Source organism: Eptatretus burgeri, chromosome 13 (assembly GCF_056783735.1).
Source record: "Eptatretus burgeri isolate ZD-2024b chromosome 13, Ebu_testis_v1, whole genome shotgun sequence".
NCBI lineage: Eukaryota > Metazoa > Chordata > Myxini > Myxiniformes > Myxinidae > Eptatretus > Eptatretus burgeri.
The window spans coordinates 70195891-70221445 of record NC_140973.1 but is presented as its reverse complement, the minus strand read 5'-3'; the positions used below and the strand labels follow the sequence as shown (position 1 = coordinate 70221445).

General features: G+C 46.3%; 1 protein-coding gene across 8 annotated transcripts in view; it reads left to right on the top strand.

Moving 5' to 3' along the window:
• The first annotated feature begins 1924 nt into the window (after positions 1–1924).
• LOC147014726 (numb-like protein) overlaps positions 1925–25555 on the top strand; it is an 88977-nt gene continuing 65346 nt past the window's right edge. For 2 of the 8 annotated variants that reach the window (XM_085852905.1, XM_085852908.1), the window contains exons 1-2: positions 1925–2545; positions 4785–5117. In XM_085852905.1, the coding sequence (XP_085709031.1) occupies positions 4987–5117 (131 nt within the window). In that variant the 5' untranslated portion in view covers positions 1925–2545; positions 4785–4986. The remainder of the gene's footprint in view (positions 2546–4784; positions 5118–25555) is intronic. The other 6 variants (XM_085852906.1, XM_085852904.1, XM_085852900.1 and 3 more) reach the window with 5 other exon arrangements.

Here is a 25555-nt window from a genome sequence, read left to right as displayed (position 1 = left end):
AGACATCTCCCACAACCCCCAACATAATCTCCCACATACACCCCCACCCTGTATCTCCCACCACCCACATCGCCCACACACTCCCACCCGACATCTCCTCCCACCCCCCCAACCGACATCTCCTCCCACCCGACATCTCCTCCCACGGACATCTCCTCCCACCTGACAACTCCTCGCACCCGACATCTCCTCACACCCGACATCTCCTCGCACCCGACATCTCCTCGCACCCGACATCTCCTCGCACCCGACATCTCCTCGCACCCGACATCTCCTCGCACCCGACATCTCCTCGCACCCGACATCTCCTCGCACCGACATCTCCTCCCACGGACATCTCCTCCCACCTGACAACTCCTTGCACCCGACATCTCCTTGCACCCGACATCTCCTCGCACCCGACATCTCCTCGCACCCGACATCTCCTCGCACCGACATCTCCTCCCACGGACATCTCCTCCCACCTGACAACTCCTCGCACCCGACATCTCCTCGCACCCGACATCTCCTCGCACCCGACATCTCCTCGCACCCGACATCTCCTCGCACCTGACATCTCCTCGCACCCGACATCTCCTCGCACCGACATCTCCTCCCACGGACATCTCCTCCCACCTGACAACTCCTTGCACCCGACATCTCCTCGCACCCGACATCTCCTCGCACCCGACATCTCCTCGCACCGACATCTCCTCGCACCGACATCTCCTCCCACCTGACAACTCCTCGCACCCGACATCTCCTCGCACCCGACATCTCCTCGCACCCGACATCTCCTCGCACCCGACATCTCCTCGCACCCGACATCTCCTCGCACCCGACATCTCCTCGCACCCGACATCTCCTCGCACCCGACATCTCCTCGCACCCGACATCTCCTCGCACCCGACATCTCCTCGCACCCGACATCTCCTCGCACCCGACATCTCCTCGCACCCGACATCTCCTCGCACCCGACATCTCCTCGCACCTGACATCTCCTCGCACCCGACATCTCCTCTCACCCCACATCTCCTCGCACCCGACATCTCCTCGCACCCGACATCTCCTCGCACCCGACATCTCCTCGCACCCGACATCTCCTCGCACCTGACATCTCCTCGCACCCGACATCTCCTCTCACCCCACATCTCCTCGCACCCGACATCTCCTCGCACCCGACATCTCCTCGCACCCGACATCTCCTCGCACCTGACATCTCCTCGCACCCGACATCTCCTCGCACCCGACATCTCCTCGCACCCGACATCTCCTCGCACCCGACATCTCCTCGCACCCGACATCTCCTCGCACCCGACATCTCCTCGCACCCGACATCTCCTCGCACCCGACATCTCCTCGCACCCGACATCTCCTCTCACCCCACATCTCCTCGCACCCGACATCTCCTCGCACCCGACATCTCCTCGCACCCGACATCTCCTCGCACCCGACATCTCCTCGCACCGACATCTCCTCCCACCTGACAACTCCTCGCACCCGACATCTCCTCGCACCCGACATCTCCTCGCACCCGACATCTCCTCGCACCCGACATCTCCTCGCACCCGACATCTCCTCGCACCCGACATCTCCTCGCACCCGACATCTCCTCGCACCCGACATCTCCTCGCACCCGACATCTCCTCGCACCCGACATCTCCTCGCACCCGACATCTCCTCGCACCTGACATCTCCTCGCACCCGACATCTCCTCTCACCCCACATCTCCTCTCACCCGACATGTCCTCCCTCAACCCCCCCCCCACATCTCCTCCCTCAACCCCCCACCTATCCAAGAACTCACCCCCCACCACCTTTTGCCCATCCTTGGAGAACTACCGTTTCTCCCTCGGACCAGAAATCCTTGCGCGCGAGAAGCTCCTGCGCATGCGCCGATCTCTGCGACACTCGCGACTTTCAGTCAGGACCGGCGAGTTGTTTCTGAGTTTATCTCGTTCGTGTCGAATCGATTCGGCATTTCCAGCAACGATCCTTATCCAAGTTTGGTGTTCAGTGTGCGCTCCTCGTGTCCATTTTAACCAATCGGGTGTGAACGGGTCACGTGTCCTGTACGACAGACACAGTGCACTCTTTCAAGTGATCTTGATCACGACACAATTCGCTAATGGCGTCATAACCGAATATGTGTTCGCGTCTCCTGTCAGCCTTCTCATCCCGATCGCCTTTCCTCCATTCAACCCTCAACCCTCCCCCATCATCGCCGGTCGCAGACCCCTCCCCGACCCTCCCTCTGTGCCTCCCCCATCATCGCCGGTCGCAGACTCCTCCCTCGATCCCCTCAGTGCTTTGGGCCGAATCATCTCGCTCCGTTCGCAGCTCCGTCTCCGAGTGACTGGTTCCGGAGATCGAGCATGGGTCTCGGGCTTCCTCACGGTCCGCGCGGGAAAGCGCCGAGCCGCGTCGAGCCGCACGTGTAGGGCCGCGTGGACCTCCGCCTTCCGTTCGGTGAAGTCCACGAGGCCTGTGTCTCCAAACAACTACAGTCGAGTCCGTCCGTCACACAACCCCGAATCGTCGTCCTTCTTGGAGCCGCGCTTGCACGGTCAGTGCCCGCCGTGCCCGCCGTGCCCGCCGTGCCCGCCGTGCCCGCCGTGCCCGCCGTGCCCGCCGTGCCCACTTTGACGCCCTCTCACCATTTCCTCTCATATCGCTATTTGTGACCTGAACACCCTCGGGACTCCGGCATGGAGCGTGCTCCTCCTGGGGTGTTCTCATTGATGAGGGTGAATGGCGCGAAACGGGATAATAATAATAATAAATTAATAATAATAATAATAATAATAACTCTGTTTGCCCGTTTGATTCGGTGGTGACCATCGGGTTCCTTTCACCACCGCATGGTCACCACCGAAAACATTCCTCAGCACATTTTGTTTCCCGGAAATGTGGAATCTATGAAGTCTATTATCTCACCAAACATTGCTGCGAAGGAGAAGTGGTCTTGCAATGTGATGGCCACATAAACAAGGAGGTGGTTTCATAATAGGGTGGTTGCATATTAAAAGGTGGTGGTTGCATATTAAAAGGTGGTGGTTGCATAGTAAAAGGTGGTGGTTTCATAATAGGGTGGTTGCATAGTAAAATTAGGTGGTTGCATAGTAAAAGGTGGTTTCTTATTAAAAGGTGGTTTCATAATAGGGTGGTTGCATAGTAAAACAAGGTGGCTGCATAGTAAAAGGTGGTGGTTTCATAATAGGGTAGTTGCATAGTAAAAGAAGGTGGTTTCAATCTTGTGATGAAGAAGGTGGTTTCACAATGTGGTGACCACATGAAGAAGGTGGTTTCACAATGTGGTGACCACATAAGGAAAGTGGTTTCAAAATTTGTGGCCGCATAAGAAAGCTGGTTTCACAATATGGTGGCTGTATAAGGAAGGTGGTTTCACAATGTGGTGGCCACTTAAGGAAGCTGGTTTCACAATGTGGTGGCCGCATAAGGCAGATGGTTTCACAATGTGGTGGCCACATAATGAAGATTGTTTCACAATGTGGTGGCCACATAAGGAAGCTGTTTTCACAATGTGGTGGCCGCATAATGATTGTTTCACAATGTGGTGGCCGCATAATGAAGATTGTTTCACAATGTGGTGGCCGCATAATGAAGATTGTTTCACAATGTGGTGGCCGCATAATGAAGATTGTTTCACAATGTGGTGGCCACATAATGAAGATTGTTTCACAATGTGGTGGCCGCATAAGGAAGCTGTTTTCACAATGTGGTGGCCGCATAATGAAGATTGTTTCACAATGTGGTGACCGCATAATGAAGATTGTTTCACAATGTGGTGGCCGCATAATGAAGATTGTTTCACAATGTGGTGGCCACATAATGAAGATTGTTTCACAATGTGGTGGCCACATAATGAAGATTGTTTCACAATGTGGTGGCCGCATAAGGAAGCTGTTTTCACAATGTGGTGGCCGCATAATGAAGATTGTTTCACAATGTGGTGGCCGCATAATGAAGATTGTTTCACAATGTGGTGGCCGCATAATGAAGATTGTTTCACAATGTGGTGGCCACATAATGAAGATTGTTTCACAATGTGGTGGCCGCATAATGAAGATTGTTTCACAATGTGGTGGCCGCATAATGAAGATTGTTTCACAATGTGGTGGCCGCATAATGAAGATTGTTTCACAATGTGGTGGCCGCATAAGGAAGCTGTTTTCACAATGTGGTAGCCGCATAATGAAGCTGTTTTCACAATGTGGTGGCCGCATAATGAAGATTGTTTCACAATGTGGTGGCCGCATAATGAAGATTGTTTCACAATGTGGTGGCCGCATAATGAAGCTGTTTTCACAATGTGGTGGCCGCATAATGAAGATTGTTTCACAATGTGGTGGCCGCATAATGAAGCTGTTTTCACAATGTGGTGGCCGCATAATGAAGCTGTTTTCACAATGTGGTGGCCGCATAATGAAGCTGTTTTCACAATGTGGTGGCCGCATAATGAAGCTGTTTTCACAATGTGGTGGCCGCATAATGAAGATTGTTTCACAATGTGGTGGCCGCATAATGAAGCTGTTTTCACAATGTGGTGGCCGTATTTATCAGGCAAGCCCGGATTGAGGTCGTGATTTCCACCTGGTTTTTCCATGATATTTTTAAACCTCCAATCGGTGTAATTACAGGTGTGAAGGAAGCGCATCACGTGATGCTCACCTTTCTTCCCTGGAATGTATTTACCATTTGAAGAGAGATTTCCTTGATCCTTGCCACCTGTGTCGTACCTTGGGAATGCATCCAATTGATCTGATGTACCTCGTCTGCTGCAGGTTGTTACGAATGACCAATCGGTGGTTCCCACGTGGGAGTCTGCGGGACATGACGTTTGATGTGCCAGACATGACACGTAACGGTTGACTCCTCCGTGTCCAACCACAAAGCGGTTTCACGTATTTTTGGCGCCACCAAGAAACCATTGTCTCCACGCACCTGCATCCAGGAACCGCAGCGTCTTCCCACGTGTGATCTTCAATGTTCATGTATCAGGAGCCATGGCTCGTCGTGTTGTTGATCCGTATTCCTCCAAGTTGTCGTTCGTTTTGTGTTCCAATTCAAGCTGAGTATGTATGGCTTGTCGTGAGCCCGAACACACCTAGTGACAGGTACTGCACTGCCAGCTCCCACTCACTACCTGGCTTGCGGCGCGCTCTCACAGCGTCTGTATTATTATTGAATTGATCGCAAGGCCTCAAGGGTGGAACCTGATTTGTTTACAAATGGTTTAAAACGTTTCATCAACACCTTGACATTATTACTTTATTTATTATCTTGCCAACACGAAGTTTTTGCAAGATATGTTAGTCAGCTTGCATGTTTTTTTTTTTGTTTGTTTGTTTGTTTGTCTGTAATCACGTATAAAAAATTCTGCAGAGCACAGTTATCATTGGAAATTTTTGTAACTTCACATATCAGAGGCCTCAAGAGGTCCCTTTCAGCGCACAAAATGTTGAAGGTCAAGGTCAAAGGTCAAGGTCACTTTGTCGCAAATCAGGGGAGTCGATGAAACCCTTATTTTTTGAGTAATTTTGATCGGATCGTCTTCAAACTTCATGGGAATATAGTTCATGGTCTGGCGCTCAGCTGATTAATTTTTGGTGGCGATTGGCCTTGACCTTCATGGTTAGTGCCTAAGGTCAAACATATTTGACCCCAAGGTCAAATTTTCAAGTTTTAGGAACCATATCGTGTCGTACCTCAAATTGAACACCTCGATGAGTGCTTTCTAGATATGTCAAGCTTGAGACATTATGACGTCATTTGGTGACGTTATGAGGCAAAAACATATTTTTCATGGTTACTCTAGAACGATTCTCATCGGAATCTCGTAGGCAAATATTCCTCAAGGAGTCGCTCCTGGTGGATAGCAGCTCTGTTCACCTCAGTGTGACCTTAAAGAAGTCACACGTGGTCACCTTTTGGCAAGATACGGGTCACCCTATGGGTGACATTGGTTTATTTTGTATTCTAATCTTCTTTCTCCTTTCATTAATCCCAACATTTTTGTTTTTTTTTAAACGAAAGAAACCTTGGTGATATTGTAGTCCACTCCGTCTGTTTGTGTGTCGCGCTGTCTCCTCCTCGATGCTTGGGCATGAATTCACCAAACTTGGTGGTTGTGATCACCACTTGGCAAGAAGCTGTGTTCTTTTTGCTTCCACCCATGGTCAAACAATGAAAAATGCAATAACGGGCACGTTTTAAAATGAAACATCTCTAAACTAGAAGGGCACACTGTAGAGTGCACACCTCCACCACGTAAATCCTGATCCACGAGAACATATCGGGCCCATTGAACATTTTTAAAATATCATGCTATACAGTACTATTTCGTTTTTGGCCCAATCTCTCAATGGTGAAGAATCACTTTTTAAAATTAAATAATCCCATTATCCAGATCTGGATTCGGGTCTTCACCAAAATCTAATCAGTTCGTCCTTGTCACACACCGAACCTGTCCACAAAATTTCATCCAAATCCATGCACAACTTTTTGAGATATCCTGTACACAAACAAACAAATGAAATTGCTCGTTGAGCAAGGAATTGCCGGAATAACTTTGTCATATCTCCATGATCTCTGAAAAAAACAAAAACCTGGAGTTTGATATTTCAAGGTCACCAGATTTGCCTTGACCTTGTGACTTCAAATAGTGACAAGCTATGCATGCTCGAGATGAAACCTACGTGGAATGAAACGAATAACAACGAGTTTACAACACTTGAGCTTTGTTGCCATGGTAACCGAAAGTGGCTGAACCAAATTTGATCATTTTTGGCTTATAATAGGACACTCATACCAAGATAGCACATGCCAAATTGGAAGTCAATCGGGATCAAAATGACGTTTTTATCGCAATTTGAGTTTTGACCCGACCCCCCCTGACATTCGACCCCCGACCGCTAAGAAGGGTGTTGGTGTGACACCCCAATGAGACGTATGGCTCGATGCAGAATTGGAAGATGCACATTTTGGATTTGGTTTGAAGTCGATACGACAATTTTAGCGGACGTTATTGCGAAAATAAGAATTTCGGTTTTTCGGTGACCTTGACCTTGACCTTGACCTTTGACCGAGATTCACCAAAAACGACAAGTGTCTAAGTTGTACCATGGCCGACGTCTGTACCCAGTTTGGCCATGATCGCTGAAATGGTGTGGCTGCTACAGGGTAAACAAACACACAAACAGAATGACACACACAACCAACCAACATAATTGCAGAAATCCGTAGGATTCCGGCAATTAACAGACAAACAGAAAGGGGTGAAAACATCACCACCTTTACCGTTGGTGGTGGAGGTAAATAATCAACACTGGGGGACACATGAAATATGTAACAATTCATTTGGACTGGACCCTCAGATCATGCCCCAGGGGGTGTAATTTAGGACGACGTGGGTCAAAATTGTGAATTTTTTTGTTTATTGAAATCACCATTTGACATCTGGTCATTGGTGGTGGAACTTTGTGTCTTGTCTCAACTTTGTTTCAGGTGGGACATGTGGGGATTTACGATGGCGGCCGTCGACCTCACTCCACTTTAAATCTAATATTAATTTTTTTTTTGTTGTTGATTGTGATTTTTAGCCTTGTCTCACGCAGCGAACGTGGCTCTAAGAGAGCTCCGCGTTGTTGTTCTTGTTCTTCTTCTTGTTCTTCTGGTGAAGATAAAACCTTTAGGACTCGGCTCTTTTATACACACGATCCGGATCTCCTTACATACTAAACACCTGTACACATCCTCACATAGACGGTGCCTTTTGAGAGCGTCTATCATGAACTTTTAAAAATATATTCGGACATTTGCTTTAAAGTTTCAAAAAGTTCACGTTACTATTTAAAGATTATTCCATTTACTGTGTTGTAATTTCGTAAATACACGATTTTCTCGTCATGAACAGGAGCCTCCATGATGGGTCTCGCTATTGGCTCCATCAAGGCACGTGATTAAATATCGGAAGTTGTTGTTATTGCCTTTAGGACGCGGCTCTTGGACACATTTGTCCTTGTTTTAATTTTTTGTATACCTTGTCGAGGCTCGTATGAGAGCTAACACACAACGCACAGCAAGGGGGGCATGAGAGGAGGGGAGGGAGTGGGAAGGACAAAACAGTCGGGAACAGACATAAGGAGATCTGTGGAAGGGAGAGGGATGGGGCGGGGAACATGGGGAATACAAGATGGACATTACAGGGACTTTCAGGAAGGAAAGCAGGGAATTTGAAGGAAGTGGGATTGGGTGGATTATCGGGGGTAGAAAAGATCGAGGATTTGGATGGGGAATGATAAGAGGTGGTGGTGAACAGCTGTTTTGAAGGCCTGGAGGGAAGAATGGGATTGAACAGAGTGAGGGAGTTTATTCCAAAGGCGGGAAAAAAGAGGAATGAAAGAGTGAAGGTGAGCAGTGATTCGTGATTTTGGTAGTTTTACCAGAAGGGGGTTGTTGGTTGGACCTTGACTGCCCTGCGGAAATATGGTGGGGACAAATCACAGAGAGAGCGGGGAGGGGGGGGCGAGGCTGGAGAGGAGACGGTAGAAGACAGAAAAACTACCGACCTGCCTGCGATGAGAGACTGAGAGTCCCGAAGACTCAGCCTCATCGCGGGAGATGCCAATGATCCGAAATGCCTTGGTTTCCACAGTGTGAAGCCGAGAAAGGTGGGAGGCAGGAGCACCAGCCCAGAGGGGAGAGCAGTACTCCATCAGGCAAGCTTTGTAAGTGGTCAGGAGCTCAGGTGGTCCGAGGAAGGACTTTGCACGACGGAGGATTCCCAGTCGGCGACTGGCTTTGGAGGCGAGGTTTGAAATGTGGCTTTCCCAGGAAAGATCATGGCAGATAGTGAGACCCAGATTCGCTGTCATTGATGATTGTTTTGTTTTTGAACCCAATAGCTTCAACTTGGTCATTTTGTGAGGTTCTGTTTAATTGCACTCACAGTTCGGGCCTGATACTTGGTTCGGGTTAGTGATGGTGAGTCCGTGTCGGTGTGGGTGATCGCTTTCTCTGGGTTACGGCCAAACAGCAGAGATGTGATTACGTGCCCACACTTGGATGTTTATACTTTATGTGGACAATCAAAACAGCAGGACTGTTCAAACGTGACGTTGGGAATGTATATCACACTCGGAGCCAAATTGAAAATGGCAAAATTGATCTCCATGTGGAATTACTCTTTATGTCATCAACGTCCTGAGATGATAATTATTGATCTGTGGTGTTTCCTTCATTGTTACAAGAACAAATTGCTGAGAATGTCAAAAGTGTTTTACACCTTTCCTTTTTCTATACGTTGGACGCAAGAAACGAGAGGATAAACAAATATGAATACGGCAGAAAGAGAGGAGGTGAGGAAACCCAGTAACCTGCAAATCATGTTGATGCGGTTAGGTTTGGTAGTATTAATAGGGTTAATCAATGGGGTTGGTTTAGGTAGTCTTAATGGCCTTGGGTTAGTGTTAATGGGGTTGGGTTAGATAGGTATGGTTAATGGGGTTGGGTGAGATAAGTAGGGTTAATGGGGTTGGGTTAGATCGGTATGGTTAACGGGGTTGGTTTAGATAGGTATGGTTAATAGGGTTGGGTTAGATAGGTAGTGTTAATGGGGTTAGGTTTGGTAGTATTAATAGGGTTAATCAATGGGGTTGGTTTTGGTAGTATTATTAGGGTTAATCATTGTGGTTGGTTTAGGTAGTCTTAATGGCCTTGGGTTAGTGTTAATAGGGTTGGGTTAGATAGGTATGGTTAATGGGGTTGGTTTAGATAGGTATGGTTAATGGGGTTGGGTTAGATAGGTAGTGTTAATGGGGTTGAGTTCGATAGGTGGTGGTAATGGGGTTGGGTTAGTTAGGTAGTGTTGATGGGGTTAGGTTACATAGGTAGGATTAATGGGGTTGGGATAGGTAGTGTTAATGGGGTTGGGTTAGATACATAGGGTTAATGGGGTTGGGTTAGATAGGTAGTGTTAATGGGGTTGGGTTTGATGGGGTTATGTTATATAGGTTGGGTTAATGGGTTTGGGATAGGTAGTGTTAATGGGGTTAGGCTATATCGGTAGGGTTAATGGGGTTGGGATAGGTAGTGTTAATGGGGTTGGGATAGATAGGTGTAGTTAATAGGGTTGGGATAGATAGGTAGTGTTAATGGGCTTGGGTTAGATAGTGTTGATGAGGTTGGTTAGATAGGTAGTGTTAATGGGGTTGGGTTTGATGGGGTTAGGTTATATAGGTTGGGTTAATGGGGTTGGGATAGGTAGTGTTAATGGGGTTGGGATAGATAGGTGTAGTTAATAGGGTTGGGATAGATAGGTAGTGTTAATGGGCTTGGGTTAGATAGTGTTAATGAGGTTGGTTAGATAGGTAGTGTTAATGGGGTTGGGTTTGATGGGGTTAGGTTATATAGCTTGGGTTAATGGGGCTGGGATACGTAGTGTAATTGGAGTTAGGCTATATAGGTAGGGTTAATGGGGTTCGGATAGCTAGTGTTAATGGGGTTCGGATAGATAGGTGTGGTTAATAGCGTTGCGATAGATAGGTAGTGTTAATGGGGTTGGGTTAGATCGGTAGGGTTAATGGGGTTGGAATAGGTAGGGTTAATGAGATTGGGTTACATAGTTAGTGTTAATGGGGTTGGGATAGGTTTTGTTAATGGGGTTAGGCTATATAGGTAGGGTTAATGGGGTTGGGATAGGTAGTGTAATTGGGGTTAGGCTATATAGGTAGGGTTAATGGGGTTGGGATAGGTAGTGTTAATGGGGTTGGGATAGATAGGTGTGGTTAATAGGGTTGGGATAGATAGGTAGTGTTAATGGGGTTGGGTTAGATCGGTAGGGTTAATGGCGTTGGAATAGGTAGGGTTAATGAGATTGGGTTACATAGTTAGTGTTAATGGGGTTGGGATAGGTTTTGTTAATGGGGTTAGGCTATATAGGTAGGGTTAATGGGGTTGGGATAGATAGGTGTGGTTAATAGGATTGGGATAGAAAGGTAGTGTTAATGGGGTTGGGTTAGATAGGTAGGGTTAATGGGGTTGGATAGGTAGTGTTAATGGGGTTGGGATAGATAGGTGTAGTTAATAGGGTTGGGATAGATAGGTAGTGTTAATGTACTTGGGTTAGATAGTGTTAATGAGGTTGGTTAGATAGGTAGTGTTAATGGGGTTGGGTTTGATGGGGTTAGGTTATATAGGTTGGGTTAATGGGGTTGGGATAGGTAGTGTAATTGGGGTTAGGCTATATAGGTAGGGTTAATGGGGTTGGGATAGGTAGTGTTAATGGGGTTGGGATAGATAGGTGTGGTTAATAGGGTTGGGATAGATAGGTAGTGTTAATGGGGTTGGGTTAGATCGGTAGGGTTAATGGGGTTGGAATAGGTTGTGTTAATGGGGTTGGGATAGGTATGGTTAAGGGGGTTGGGATAGGTTGTGTTAATGCGGTTGGGATAGGTCATGTTCATGGGGGTAGAAAACATTGCAGGTCGTAATGGACGATAACATGACGATATGGTGGTGGTCCACCTCCTGCTTGAGGCCCTGGAGGGAAGGGAGGGACATTGTTTGACTGTCTCAGCAAGGCATTTCCACAAACAGGAGAAAAGAGGTGTCAAAGGGTGAATGAAGATGGGTGGAAAGCCAAGATTTTAGGACTTGAACCAGGAGGGAGGGGGGGGGGTAGTGGTCGAACATGTATATCCTCGAGGATCTGGGTATAGTTTGAAGACTGAGAAAGGAGATAGTGCAATATTGGAGGAGGGCCATAGAAAAACAGAGGGACCATTGACCTGCTTGGGATGTGAAAGCAACAGAAACTTGTGCCTCATCGCGGGAGATTTCAATCATGTTGAGAACTTTAGATTACACAGCATTCGGGAGAGACGGATGAGATGCTGGGGCATCCACCTGAAATGGAGAGCAGTCCTCCATTGAGCGACTGATCAAGGCCTTGTTGGCTGTGCGTAGTTCTTAAACACAAATTGTTTTTCCACTTTTCAACTTGTGTAAATGAACATGTTTGATGGACAGGCAAGAGACAAGAAGAAAGTCAAACTACCTCAACCTCTACTGTCGGTGTTCACATGCCCAGTTACTCAAATGCCACGCCGGGCTTGTGGTGCTCGGCTTTTCAGAAAGTTACGTCTGTACTTGAGTTGAATATTTTGTCGTTTGGCTCATTTGATGTATGGTGTTACTTTGTAAAATATACATTATATTTGGAGTATTACAAACGAGGCTGGTTGTTAGGAAATTGCCAAGATCATGCGAATGTGTGGGCTGAAAGTTTTTACCTTTCGATGTAATGCAATCGCTGGATTTGATGTAATTTTCCTTTCTTCTCCTCTCCCTGTCAAGGCTGGAGTGCCCCAAGGCAGTGTTCTTGGCCCAGTCCTATTCCTGATATTGATTCATACTCTGTAGAAAATCCTCTTTATCTGCTTACTGATGACTCCATGCTCTGCTGTGACATCCTTCAGACAGGCAGGTTGCAGCCTCTTCCCTCTCTTTAGACCTTGAAAAGAAATATATCACAAGATGGTCCAACGCTTGGAGCATGTATCTCTCTCCAAAAGGACGATCTGGCAAACCCTTCCTTCTACTTTCTTATCAATCCTCTTGAGGAGGTTCAGTCATTCAAACTCCTGGGTCTCACTACCAGCCATGATCTTTCTTGGGCAAAGCACATTTCAAAGTTGGCTTCCAAAGCCAGGTACCGACTGGGCATCCTCCATTGTATAAAAGTCCTTCCTTGGAACACCTGAACGACTCTCCACATTAAAAGGCCTTCATCCACAGCTTGATGGAGTCCTTCTCTCCCCTCTCGGCTGACTCCACTGCCTCACATCTTGCTCACCTTGATGCTGTGGAAATCAAAGCCTTCAAGATCATTGGAATCTCCCGTGATTAAGCTGAGTTTATGGGTCTATCACTTTGCCATCGCAGACATGTCGGTGGTCTCTCTGTCTTCTTCTGTTTCCTTTCTGGTCTTGCACCCTCTGTCCTCTCCATGCTTTGTCCCCTCCAGATTTCTGCAGAGCTCACACAGTCCACAATCAACCCTCTTCTGGTAAAAATGATCAAAATCCAGGATGACTTCTCACCTCCACTCATTTATTCCTGTTTCCTTGCCTGTGGAACCAACTTCCACACCCTCTTCAATGTCATTCTTCCCTCCATGTCTTCAATACTGCTCCTCACCACCATCTCAGATCGTCCCCAATCCAAAACCATGATCTTTTCTACCCTCGTTAACCCCACCCAAATCCCTGCTGATGCTCCATTTTTTTTTTCCTCCTTGGAGTTTCCTTCTCCATGCATGCGTTTTGCATCCTTTTCTTTTTTTTTTGTTTTTTTTTCTGATACGTCCTGATCCGTTCAGTGTACTCGCTCTTCCACAAGCCTTGGCTAATAATAATAATAATAATAATAATAATAATAATAATAATCGATCTATAAGGGGCGAGACTAGGGGAGAAGAGGGGGGCAAGAGAGGAGGGGGGAGAGAGGGGAGAGAGGGGGACAAGAGAGAGGGCGGAGAGAGGGCGAGAGAGGGGGTGAGAGAGAGGGGTCGTCACAATTCAAGAGAGGGGGAGAGGAGAGAGGACGGGAGAGGGGGTGTGAGAGGTGGGAATGAGAGTGGGGGTGAGAGAGAGGGGAGAGAGAGAGGGGAAGACAGGAGGGGCGAGACTATGGGGGAGAGAGGGGGGCGAGAGAGGGGCGTCACAATTCTTCTTCTTCTTCGTTTGATATGACGTCACAATTGACGCTGGGGACCTGAGTATGTTTCTCAGGTGTTTCCCAAGTTATGGCCATTTATGATACGGTTGGTCCGATCTAATTGAAAAAATGCCCCAATCCAGTCATTGTTTACGAGAGCGAAGGAATGAAGCTGCACCTACGGGCCCGCATATACTGGAACGCACCTACGGGCCCGCACTCGTAATAATAATTTGGACAAAGTCAATGCTGCAAAATCTCTTTCCTGTTGTTACCAACTCATCCACCAAGTTTTCTCATAATCCATCCACACATTTTTGAGATGTGCCAAACTGCTCATAAGGTACTAGCTCTGCCAGGAAGAGCGGTTCATAAGTGAGGTCCGGCTAGGTAGTTTGAATGTGGGATCAATGGGGGGGGGGGAGAGGAGATGAGGTGGTTGAGATGATGCAGAGGAGGTGGTTGGAAGTGTTTTTTGTGTGGAGGAGACCAAATAGAAAGGAGACAGGGTGAGGTGGTTGGTAGGAGGATACAAGCTGTTGCATGCGGTTGGAGATGGAAGTTAGTAATGGCGTGGGAATAATAGTGTCGGAAGAGATCAGCAAGCAGGTTGTCAGACTGGAAAGATGGGAGGTACAGATAGTTATGGCGTGATTGGTGGTACAGAGGCAAATGGTTTGTGTTATGTTGGTATACGGGCCACAAACGGGAAGGACTGGGGCAGAGAAGTCGGAATTTACGGCCACGCTGGAGAGAATGATGGGAATTGTTGAGCTGGACGTGATGCTGTGCATTGCAGAGGACTTTAATGCGCATGTAAGAGTAGCAGAGCCAGGTGAAGGGGAATGTTTTGGTAAATTTGGTTGTGGAACGAGGAATAGAGAGGGTGAACAGCTTGTTTTGAGGAATCACATGGCCATAGCTGTTTCACTCTTTCAAAAGTGGGAAAGCCACAATATTACCCATAGGAGTGGACATCATAGAACAGAACTGGATTTGGTGGTGGTAAGGAAGTAACAGTTGTGGAGGATTAAGAATTGTAAGGCAGTGGCAGGAGAGCATGTGACCACCCAGCACAAGCCTGTGGTGTTTGTGGTACGGATGGAGAAAATGAGGAAGGTTAAGAGCAGCGGCCAGAAGGATATTCGGTGGGGGGAGTGTTGGGGAAACATCGTTGTTGAGGGCAAGGTATGAGCAACTCAGCGAAGAAGCGGAAGGGTTGGAGGAGGAGTGGAAGAAGTATTGACTGACGGTTAGGGGAATTGCAAAAGTTTGGTGAAGGACATCAGCAAAGGGTGCATCATCGAGGGATAGAAACCAGGTATGGTGGATGGAGGAGGTAGCGAAGGCAGTTGGTAAAAAGGAGGAGGATAGAGAAGCAGCACCTGTGTGGGCAGAAGAGGAAAGCAGCAAGGAGAGCTGTGGATAAGGTGAAGAATGATATGGAAGAGAAGGTGTGTAACAAGTTGGAAGAGGATGGTAAGAGGAAGATGATATCCAAATTGGCTCTTGACAGGGATAAGGATGGTCAGGACATGAATGGGGAGGGGGAGGGATCGGTGATTCAGGATGGTGGGGGGAGGCTAGTGACAGAGAGGGTGGCAGTATTAAAGGTGTGGGAAGGATATTTCATAGAGCTGTTGAACCTGGAAGGAAGCAACGGCGAGCTGGAGCTACTGTGTTATGTAGAGGGGAAAGTGAAGTTCGTGGCAATCACAGAGGAGGAAGTGCAGACGGCATTGAAGGGGATGAAGAAGGGAAGAGTGCCAGGTATTGATGAGGTGCGTGCAGAGGTGATAATTGCAGCAGGAGAAGCCGGAGTCAGTTGGACGAATAAGCTGTTAAATGTATGTATGAGAGTGGGTTCAATTCCAGAGGAGTGGAGGGACAGGGTTAATTGGGATGTACAGGGGCATGACGCTCCTACGTCATGTCATGAAGGTGTTTAAGAGGATTCTGGATGGGAGGATAAGGAAGAGTGTGGAGATGGAGATCGGAGAAGAGCAGCAGGAGTTTAGAAAGGGTAGGGGAATGACAGATGGGATGTTCACGCTGAGACAGCTGGTGGAGGAGAGGTTGTAGGTGCAAGGTGAGATGTCATTGGGATTTGTGGACCTAGAGAAGGCCGACAACACTGTCCTGAGAGAGATGGTGATGGGTGGGAGTGCCAGAAGCAGAAGCTCGGTTGGTGGAAGGGATGTACAAGGGAACGAAGGGAAGAGTCTTGGTTGGTCCTGGGATGTCTGAGTTCAGTGTGAATATCGATTTGAAGCAGGGAAGCTCTCTCTCAGCCCACTCATGTTTATCATGGTGATGGAGCTGGTGAGCAGGAAGGTGAGCTTGAGGGGTAGTATGGGGAAGATGCTGTATGTGGATAATCTGGCTGTTGTGGTGGAGAGTGGGTGGGAGATGCAGGAAGTACTGGGGGAGTAGAAGGAGGTATTTGGGAAATGTGCTGAAGATTGGTATGGAGAGGACTGAAGTAACATGGGTCGGGCAGCAGAGAAAATAAATGAATATCAGGTTAGAGGGGAAGGAGATCAGGCAGGGAAATAGGTTTGAGTATCTCGGAGGATCAGTTATGGGGATGGTAAGTCTGAGGCAGAGGTGCGGAGGAGGATTCAGGTGGATGTGAATGTGTGGAGGAGGGTTGAGGGAGTAATGGCGGACAGCAAAATATCAAGGAAATTGAAAGGGAAGGTCCTGATGTTGTGTGTCACGCAGGCCGACCTTTACGGTCTGGAGATGGTGGCACTGACAGAGAGACAATAACAGAGGCTGCATGTTTGCGAGAACTACTGGGTCAGGAGGATTGTGGGAGTGAAGAGGGTGGATAGAAGAAGGATGGATGAACTGAGTGAGGAGATTGGTGTGCAGATGAGCTTGACGGGGAGGTAAGTGGAATGGCAGCTGAGATGGGCTGGACACTCAGTGTGGATGGGGGAAGAGAGAATGGCAAAGAGAGCGAGCAAGTTAAGGGAGAAAGGTGGAAGGAAAAGAGCTAGACCATGCTTGGGATGGGAGGATTGTGTGAGGAGGGATATCTGTAAGGTTAGGGTGGTTGGAGATTGGAGAGAGTTGGCTGAAGACAAAGAGAGGTGGAGGAGTATTGTGGTCAAGGCACGACGGAAGCCTGGTGCTTCATCGGACTTCACCCCTTATACAAGGAAGAGGAGGAGGAGAAGAAGTGCTATGTATTGTTTTTGGCGCAATCTCTCAATGGTGAAGAATCGATGACAAAAAATCATTGCTTCCAGTTCGTCATCAAAATCAAATGAATCCATCCTTGTCACACACCCAACCTGTCAACCAAGTTTCCTCTGAATCCGTCGACAACTTTTTGAGATATCCTGCTCACAGACAGACAAATAAACAAACAGGTGAAAACATAACCTCTGTCCATCTTCGGTGTATGTTGAAGATTCCATGGTGTCCTTCACGAAGAGTAGGTGAGCTGTCACCGACATCCTGAACATCCTTTAAATTCCTCCCGAAACATACAGGGGGCACTGCATCAGCGGTACGTGTTCTGTGAATGTAAAATTGCAGGATTAGGATTTTTTTTGAAAAATGTCTCCTTCGTTCCACTTTATGTTTGTTGACACGTTGCCTTGTCTTGTTCTGCTCCATAAGGCTCGATACCTGCATTTAGAATTAGTGGGGGGTAGGGGTGGGAGGACTCGATGATTGAGATGAAGGAATACGAAGTGTTAATTTCACTCACCTTGATTTTTTTTGTCGAGAGAATTTATCAACAGGTAAATTCTGCGGAAACATTGTGGGTGGGCTTGATGAGGTGATCAAGGTGAGTGAAATTAACACTTCATATTCCTTCATCTCAATCATCGAGTCCTCCCACCCCTACCCCCCACTAATTTTAAATGCAGGTATTACGCTGCGTACCGCAGGTTGTGGAAGACCTCTCAAAGTTCGAGTATAAAAAAAGAAAGGTTTTTTTTTTTAAACTACACAAAAATAATTATCATCTCATTTTTTTGGACAATAACAAGGTCCTCGTCTCACTTGATGCAAATTGCTTTTTCCCCCAAGGAGTGAAGTCCCTGCTTTCAATTATTTCCACAACAAGCCCAATGGTTTCCTCATCACCATTGCATGGGTTTCCTCTTCCCCTCACCTGAAAGTTTGTTCGCCATTTCTTGTTACACGGCATCCCATTAACTGTCAGACCAAGGATGCTGTTTTCTCAGTTGGAGTTTTCACAAATGTTATTACCTCCACCACCGAAGGTGGAAGGAGGTCCTGTTTTCACCCCAGTCTGTTGGGTCGCCGAAATAGGTGACCCTTATTGTCAGTAATTCTGTCTGTTTGTTTGGATGTTTGTTCGTTTGTCATCAGCATAATTGGTAGTAAACGTGGGCGGATTTTGACCAAACTCGGGTGGTAGGTACATCTTATGACCTCGTGCTTTGGAAATTGTGATGGTTGCTCGGGACGCTTTGGTTCCCCAGCAACAACCGAAAAACCTTCAAAATCGGTACCGTTCACGCGAAATCAATTCTGAAAGCCATTATCCCACGTAGGGTTATGAAATTTGGCACGAATGATCTACAGGTGATGCTCTATCAAATATATTCCGGTTTTTGTGATATATGGAATGCTTTACCCGCAGCGTCCCCTACAATTAGGGTATGCGTGAAAATTGGCGAAAATTGAAGGCCCCCTAGCGACCAGGTGAGTGCATCGATACGGATGAAACTTTGCAGGTTCATGGTACTCAATGAGTACTACAACTTTGCCTCAGGACATATTGACCGATTTCGCTTCGGTCAGGGGTCAAAGGTCAATTAGTGCAAAAATCGATAATATGCGAGAGCTGGAGGTGCCTTCGCACCAAATGCTAATCCTCCTCGGGTTATGATCGGACGGTCATGAAAATTCACACTAATCGTCTGGAATACATTGTGCACAAACGATCAAGCTGGATTTTCGATTTAGATCTTTGTTCACCCACAGCACCCCCTCGAACTTTGGGGATTTCCGATTTCAAACCGCATTTTCGGTACTTTTCATTCAAATGGATACCGAGTAGTTATCAGTAGATGGAACTGGATGAGATTTGATATGCATAATCTTAAGGTGATTCCCGATCCGCAAAATGACATCCATTTTGCTCTACATCTTATAGTTTCCATGCTCGGCGACCCATCGCCACCGACCGGCTGGTCTGTCTGTTTGTCTGTTTGTGAGCAGGATATCTCAAAAAGCTGTTGATGGATTCGGATGAAATTTGGTGAAGATCTCAATCCAGATAACAGAATCTTTCAATGATTCTTCACCATTGAGGGATGATATTCTTCACCAAAAATGATATTCAGAACGATGTCTTCAAAAAGTTGTTGACGGATTCAGACGAAACTGGGTGGACATGTTGGGTGTTTGACAAGGAAGAATTGAGTCGATTTTGGTGAAGATCCGAATCCAGATCTGGATACGAGATTTATTTAATTTTTAAAGTGATCCTTCACCATTGATTGATGGGGCCAAAAATGATATATAGCATGATATTTAAAAAATGTATTGGGCCAGATATGTTCTACTGGATCAGGAATTGCGTGGTGGAGGTATGTGCTCCACCGAGTGCTCCCCCTCTAGTTTTCCTTGTTTTTGCTTCACTTCTTTAGTTCCCTTAAAGTTGTTCCTTGTTGAGAACTTAGCCAGTCTGAGTGTCGGAATCTCAGCCAAAGCATAGCCTTAAAGACAGCAGGCTTTAACAATCCTTCACATCCCAGCCAGTTGTTATCATTAGCAAATCTCTTATCAGATTGGGATTCAACTCTGAATTCAACCAGCTGGTTGCATCACTACTGAAGAATGGCTTTCGCACTATTTCCAGCGTCCATGCACGTTCGGGTGAGAATTTGTGATTTGTTCAGGATGCCATTGATAACTCACCCACTCTTAATCAGCAGACACCGTGCGATCTTTAACATCGACCTACTAATGCTTGCAGACAACACACCCGGTTAAATAACGTCCATCCGAGGGACTTGGCACACATCGATGTATCAATTGCCTGCAAATCACCAGGGCGACGGTTTATAGCTGGGTCTGGATTCGAACCCAGGCTCGACAGGTCGAGGTGAGTGTGTGTCCCTCGAGAATATCCCAGCCCATCCGAACCAGTTACACTAACGAGTCATCCGACATGCACTCTCAAACCTCTTTGGAATGCTCTGAGGTCGTTGCTCTTTTCCGTTGTTGAAGCCGCTCCAATTACTTTATGGCGCCGTGCAGATCACGTGATAAACCTAACCTATCTGCAGTGAAAAATCCAATCAGGCACTCGGCGCATCATTAAATCTTCAGGAACGATGTTGGAAGAAAAATGCGAGAAAGTATGTTTACTCTGAAGCGATTGTTTTCTGGGCCGGTGGGATAACCTCGAGGTACGCACGCTCCCCTCTAAGCTGTCTAGCTTGGGTTCGAATCCCGACACAGGTATGAACTGCTACCCAGGTGTTTCACAGGCAGTGTGATTCATCAATGTGTGTGTCGTCCCTCTGATGGACGTGTCTACCGGCATTAGTGTGTGGACATTAAAGATCAAACGGCGTCCTTCGCGAAAAGCAGACGAGTTATCACCGGCAACATGAACAAATTACAAGTTCCTACACGCACCCTCTCGCTAACTTGCAGCATGGTGACTATGCCAACATCCTTAACATGAGTTGAGGGAGGCCTTTGTTCTGGAGTGGACAGTCGGTGTGGGGTGTGCAAGTTTGGAAGGAGAAACACAAGCTCACCACTCATGGACTTGACTGATCCTATTCCCAAACACAAAACCATTTCTTCTAATCGCTTGCCATATATCACGATGTCACTGAGACATCATGACGAGGATTAATGCTATCGACGAGTAAGTAACCTTCACGATCATTGCCAATTTTTTTTTTTACACCATTGGCAATGTGGACCACAAGTTTAACCTGGTGTTTTGTCCCAATGCATCAATCACCAAATACCTGGTGTTGTTGACTTAACGGTTAAGATTTGAAGGTCTTGAGTTTGAGCTCCTGTCTCACTGTTAAATAATACCAGGTGGGTTGATTCAGCCTGAGATCCCTCCGAAGTTGGCAAAATGAGTACCAGCTTACTGAAAACAGGGGGCACTGCATCAGCGACATCAACACGCTTCCAAAAAAAATGATGTGACCAGCATCCACATGTTACGTCCGAAGTAATTACAATATAACGTCAAGCATTACTTGTTGGTTGTCCTCACTGGAGAAAGACCGTCATTAAAGGTGGACTTCTTCCCATCCCTGTGTGTGTATCTTGGGCTGTCGATGAAAGCGGATGTGTGGGGTTCCGTGCCAGTAGATGTAAGCTTACAAAGAGCAGCTTGTCTCCTTCAAGACAAACCATTAATTTGGGCAGCACGAAGAGGGACGGTCTGTCAGGGTTTTGCACAAACACTGCTTCTGCTCACTTGGTGTGTCCATTTGCAGGGTAATGGAGTGAATTGGTTTTCGCTTTTGCCGTAAGTAATGTGAAAAATAAAAACCCAAATGTGACTGTTAATATTTAATACTCATTTATTTCCATGAGGTTTTGGCCCGAGGTCCTGCTTTCCGAGTGCAGGTTGCGCACACTTGTGCACTCTGTAATGGATAATGGATGTCATGAAGCATCGGAATGCTACGTGCTTGCTTTACTCCCTTACCCTCTTAGAATCTTCACCAAACAACTGTAGTGTCTAAATCATTTGCCTAGAAACCATTATTAAAACCCCAACTCGACCTCTGTAATCTTACCAGTCGAATGGCTGTTTTGATGCCCAGTACTTCATGGGTTCATGACCTGACTCTGACACTCTGTACCTTCTCTCATGCTGTACTCGTATGTACCAAGTCAGGTAAATATATCGGCCAATTGTGGGTTTTAACGTACAAGCATGAAAGTTGGCGTACTTGTAGATCATGGCAAAAATAAAGTTTTTTTTCAGAAGCGGAGCAATCGAGAAAAAGTCCGATGTCTGCCATGGTTCTATTTAAAGGAAATGGCCGCCAAAAACATTCTCAACGTTGGGAGTTTTACGTTATTTTTGTGAAACCTGCAGATGGAGATAACAACCAACGACACACACACACACACACACACACACACACACACCCACACACACACACACACACACACACACACACACACACACACACACACACACACACACACACACACACACACACACACACTTCATTAATTGTATAGTGTCGGGGCTATTCCTAAAATATAATATTGTTGCGGATTGGGTGTACGAGGCTTGCCACCAGGGGAATCACTCAGGTCCCTACCGAACGCCCGGTCCTCAGGCCACCAGGCACAGATAATTCTGCATGCCGGCAGGTTGCTAGGCAACCATAAACGCTGATTGGTACTGCCAATCCTACAGGGTTGCGCTACCTAACGTGTTATCTGAGGTGTGGACGGCTACACCAAGGGGGGAGTCTCGTGCCCTCGATGCATACTGGCGTTAACTTACCATATCAGGTGCAGCCGAGCAGAGTTGCCAAGTACGCACCGGCTAATAAGAGCCAATTTGTGCGGTAGAACTTCGCGGCTAACTACGTGCGGACCATGCTGGACCAATGGAGGAAAAAATGGAACGAGCTGGAGGCATTTATTACACAAGCAATTTATTTATAAAGCAAGTTTTGTGGCCCAGTTTTCTGGTCATGTGGCCCAATAATGAAAGTTTTTTTTTAACAAGCAATATGTACAGTGGGGGGGGGGAGCAAGGATTTATGGGTTGCGGCAAAATAAATGCAAGTATTTACAAAAGAAAACAGTGCAGAGCTATTGCATAGTAACTTAGGAGTGATCTTATTGGGTACTGTTGTGGGAAGCTGGTGTTTTATCTTGGCAGGAAGACTCAATACTTGTGCCGGAATGTGAGATGTTTTCCTTCTGAACAGATGTGTGTCCTGGCAGCTCGTGCTTTACGAACTGTAATTTTCTGAAATGGAAAATTGTAAGTGTAAACATAATGAAACAATAATTTCCATTATTTTGAAACAATTTTTAAGAAAACACCAAAAAAAAAATCCAGTGTGATTACCTTCTGAAGGTGGTCAGGAAAGGTAAAATTGTAGCAGTTGCAGTGGCCTTGAGGCAAACATCCTGACCAGTTTGTCACAGCAGTCTTTGTGGTGAAATGGTTGGAGCAAAGACGAGACCTTTTTGTCGGTGTCCACCTGTCCCTCTTCATGCTGATCACCCATTTTCACAATCTCTCTGGATCACAGTGCGGAAACCTTTACGCAACAAAAAGAAAGAGTCTTCGGTCAGTGGGCCTATACTTGTGAAGAAGGACCATCAAATTTTAGTAACAAACTCCCTACGAAGTACCATGCTTCTCCAGTTTAATAAACCATTCTAGGAAGACATTTTTTCTCCTATCCCTTCAGCCGACGGCTTTGTTCAATTTTCAGGAACACACAGTGACAGTGTTTGCAGCCTTACCGATGGAAAGTCGCTCAAGTCTCTCTTTGTCCACATTCATCACCATTTGTATCACACCCTTGGGCGGCACACGACCGGCATTTTGGTTTGAAGTGCAGTATTTTTAGCGATTCAATCAGTATGACATCAGAATATTTGTAAAACCAATGAAATCAATCGGAAGATCAGCGACTGCTTTCCCCCTTGCGTTCACGCATTCATTGCGTGTCTTGGTGGATACAGTATGGCCGCCAGCACACTTCCGGTGGTGTCACAATGAACAGGCGAATCGGGGTTCAGCCTTCAATCCAGTTGCTATAGAGATCAATGGGCTCGAACCACGCTACTGTGTTACTAGATGGCTCCATGTGACATCGACGGTTGTGACCCGAATTTACAGTCGTGTGAAGTCGGAGGTGTGACATCTCCTAAATTATTTATTTTTGTCCTTACTGACATTTTGAGTCGTACCGAGATAAGCTGAGATTCCCTCCTGAGTTTAACATCCCATTTACTGGTGTCGAATGATCTTGGCAGGTGAACACAGTGCATCGGTAAATTTTTTGGATTCCGTGCAACATTATTACCACGTCACGACCAATTTGTTGGTGAGAACCCAGGTCGCTCACGACTGACTGTCAGAGAGGAGGTAATCTGTCTGCTCTTCATGTGCTTTCATTCAACACTTTGTGGTTGACTCTTAAATGCTTTTCGGGTAAGTTGCAACAGACATCAAGACGCGTACCCTGTGCAACCAAGTAATAGCATCCACATGATCCTCATCCAATTATATAAATGTTATGTTCATGACTTTGATTCGGTTCTTGTATGGAAGGTGACAAACAGGTACAAAGGAAAATATCACGAAGACGTAACCAGCTCATTAGTTTTCCTTTGCGTTTGCAAATGAGCTGTTTGGACCTCATTATTACTTATGGCTTGTTGAAGAAATGAACTGGTTTGTCAAATCTGATTCACCCCTGGCTTGTCACTGTGTGGGGCATTCAAATGGTCCTATAAATGAGATGAACATAACAATCCAAGGAACAAAAAGAGGATAACAAGGTGTGTGTAAATGGTCCTATAAATGAGATGAACATAACAATCCAAGGAACAAAAAGAGGATAACAAGGTGTGTGTGTGTGTGTGTGTGTGTGTGTGTGTGTGTGTGTGTGTGTGTGTGTGTGTGTGTGTGTGTGTGTGTGTGTGTGTGTGTGTGTGTGTGTGTGTGTGTGTGTTACCGCCACCACTGAAGGTGAAGGAGGTTATGTTTTCACCCCTTTCTGTCTGTGTGTTTTTGTACAAGATATCTCTCAAAGTTGTGAACGGATCCGGATGAAATTTTGTGGACAGGTTGGGTGTGTGACAAGGATGAACTGGTTAGATTTTGGTGATGATCCCGATCCGTATCCGATAAAAATTTTTAAGTGATTCTTCACCATTGAGAGATGGGGCCAAAAATGATAAAGAGCATGACATGATATCTCAAAAAGTTGTGCATGGATTTGGATAAAACTTGGTGGATACGTTGGTTGTGTGAGCACAACAAATTGATTCGATTTTGGTGAAGATCGGAATCTGGATCTGAAGATGAGAATTGTTTAATTTTAAAAGTGATTCTTCACCATTGAGAGATTGGGCTCAAAAACGATATATATATATATATATATATATATATATATATATATATATATATATATATATATATATATATATATATATATATATATATATATATATATATATATATATATATATATATATATATACTACTGCACAGCATGATATTTCGAAAATGTGTTGGGCCCCATATGTTCTCATGGATCAGACATTGTGTGGCGGAGGTATATGCGCTGTACCAAGTGCCATTCTAGTTTTTGTAGGATAGGGTTGTTCACCAAACTAGTAGGATAGGGTTGTTCACCAAACTTTTTCTAGTAGGATAGGGTTGTTCACCAAACTCAACCTACCTAAGTACCCACGCGGATGGTAAACCGGGCGATCGTACCTCTCCGCAGGTCGACTCCGGACACGAGCCGCTTGGGCGGCCCGTTCCGTACTGTCGAGATAACCGAGCGGTGTTATCGTCGACCTGGACAGTTCAGATTAATTACCGGGATGTTGCACCCACTACGAACCCCTTACGTAAAGCAAGATGGAAATTCAAACGAAGGAAAGGACGCAGCGAAACGGGGAACAAGTTCACACAAGCACGTTTTATTTTATTTTATTTTATTTTATTTTTTGCTGTGTTTATGTACAGTGAAGAGTTATAAGGGGGTCACAGACATCACCTCGTGATCTGCTGCTGATAGTCCCAGAGATTGTGGTTTTGTTAATGCCTGTAGATTGCTTTCATCTCTGTGAAAATGGACAG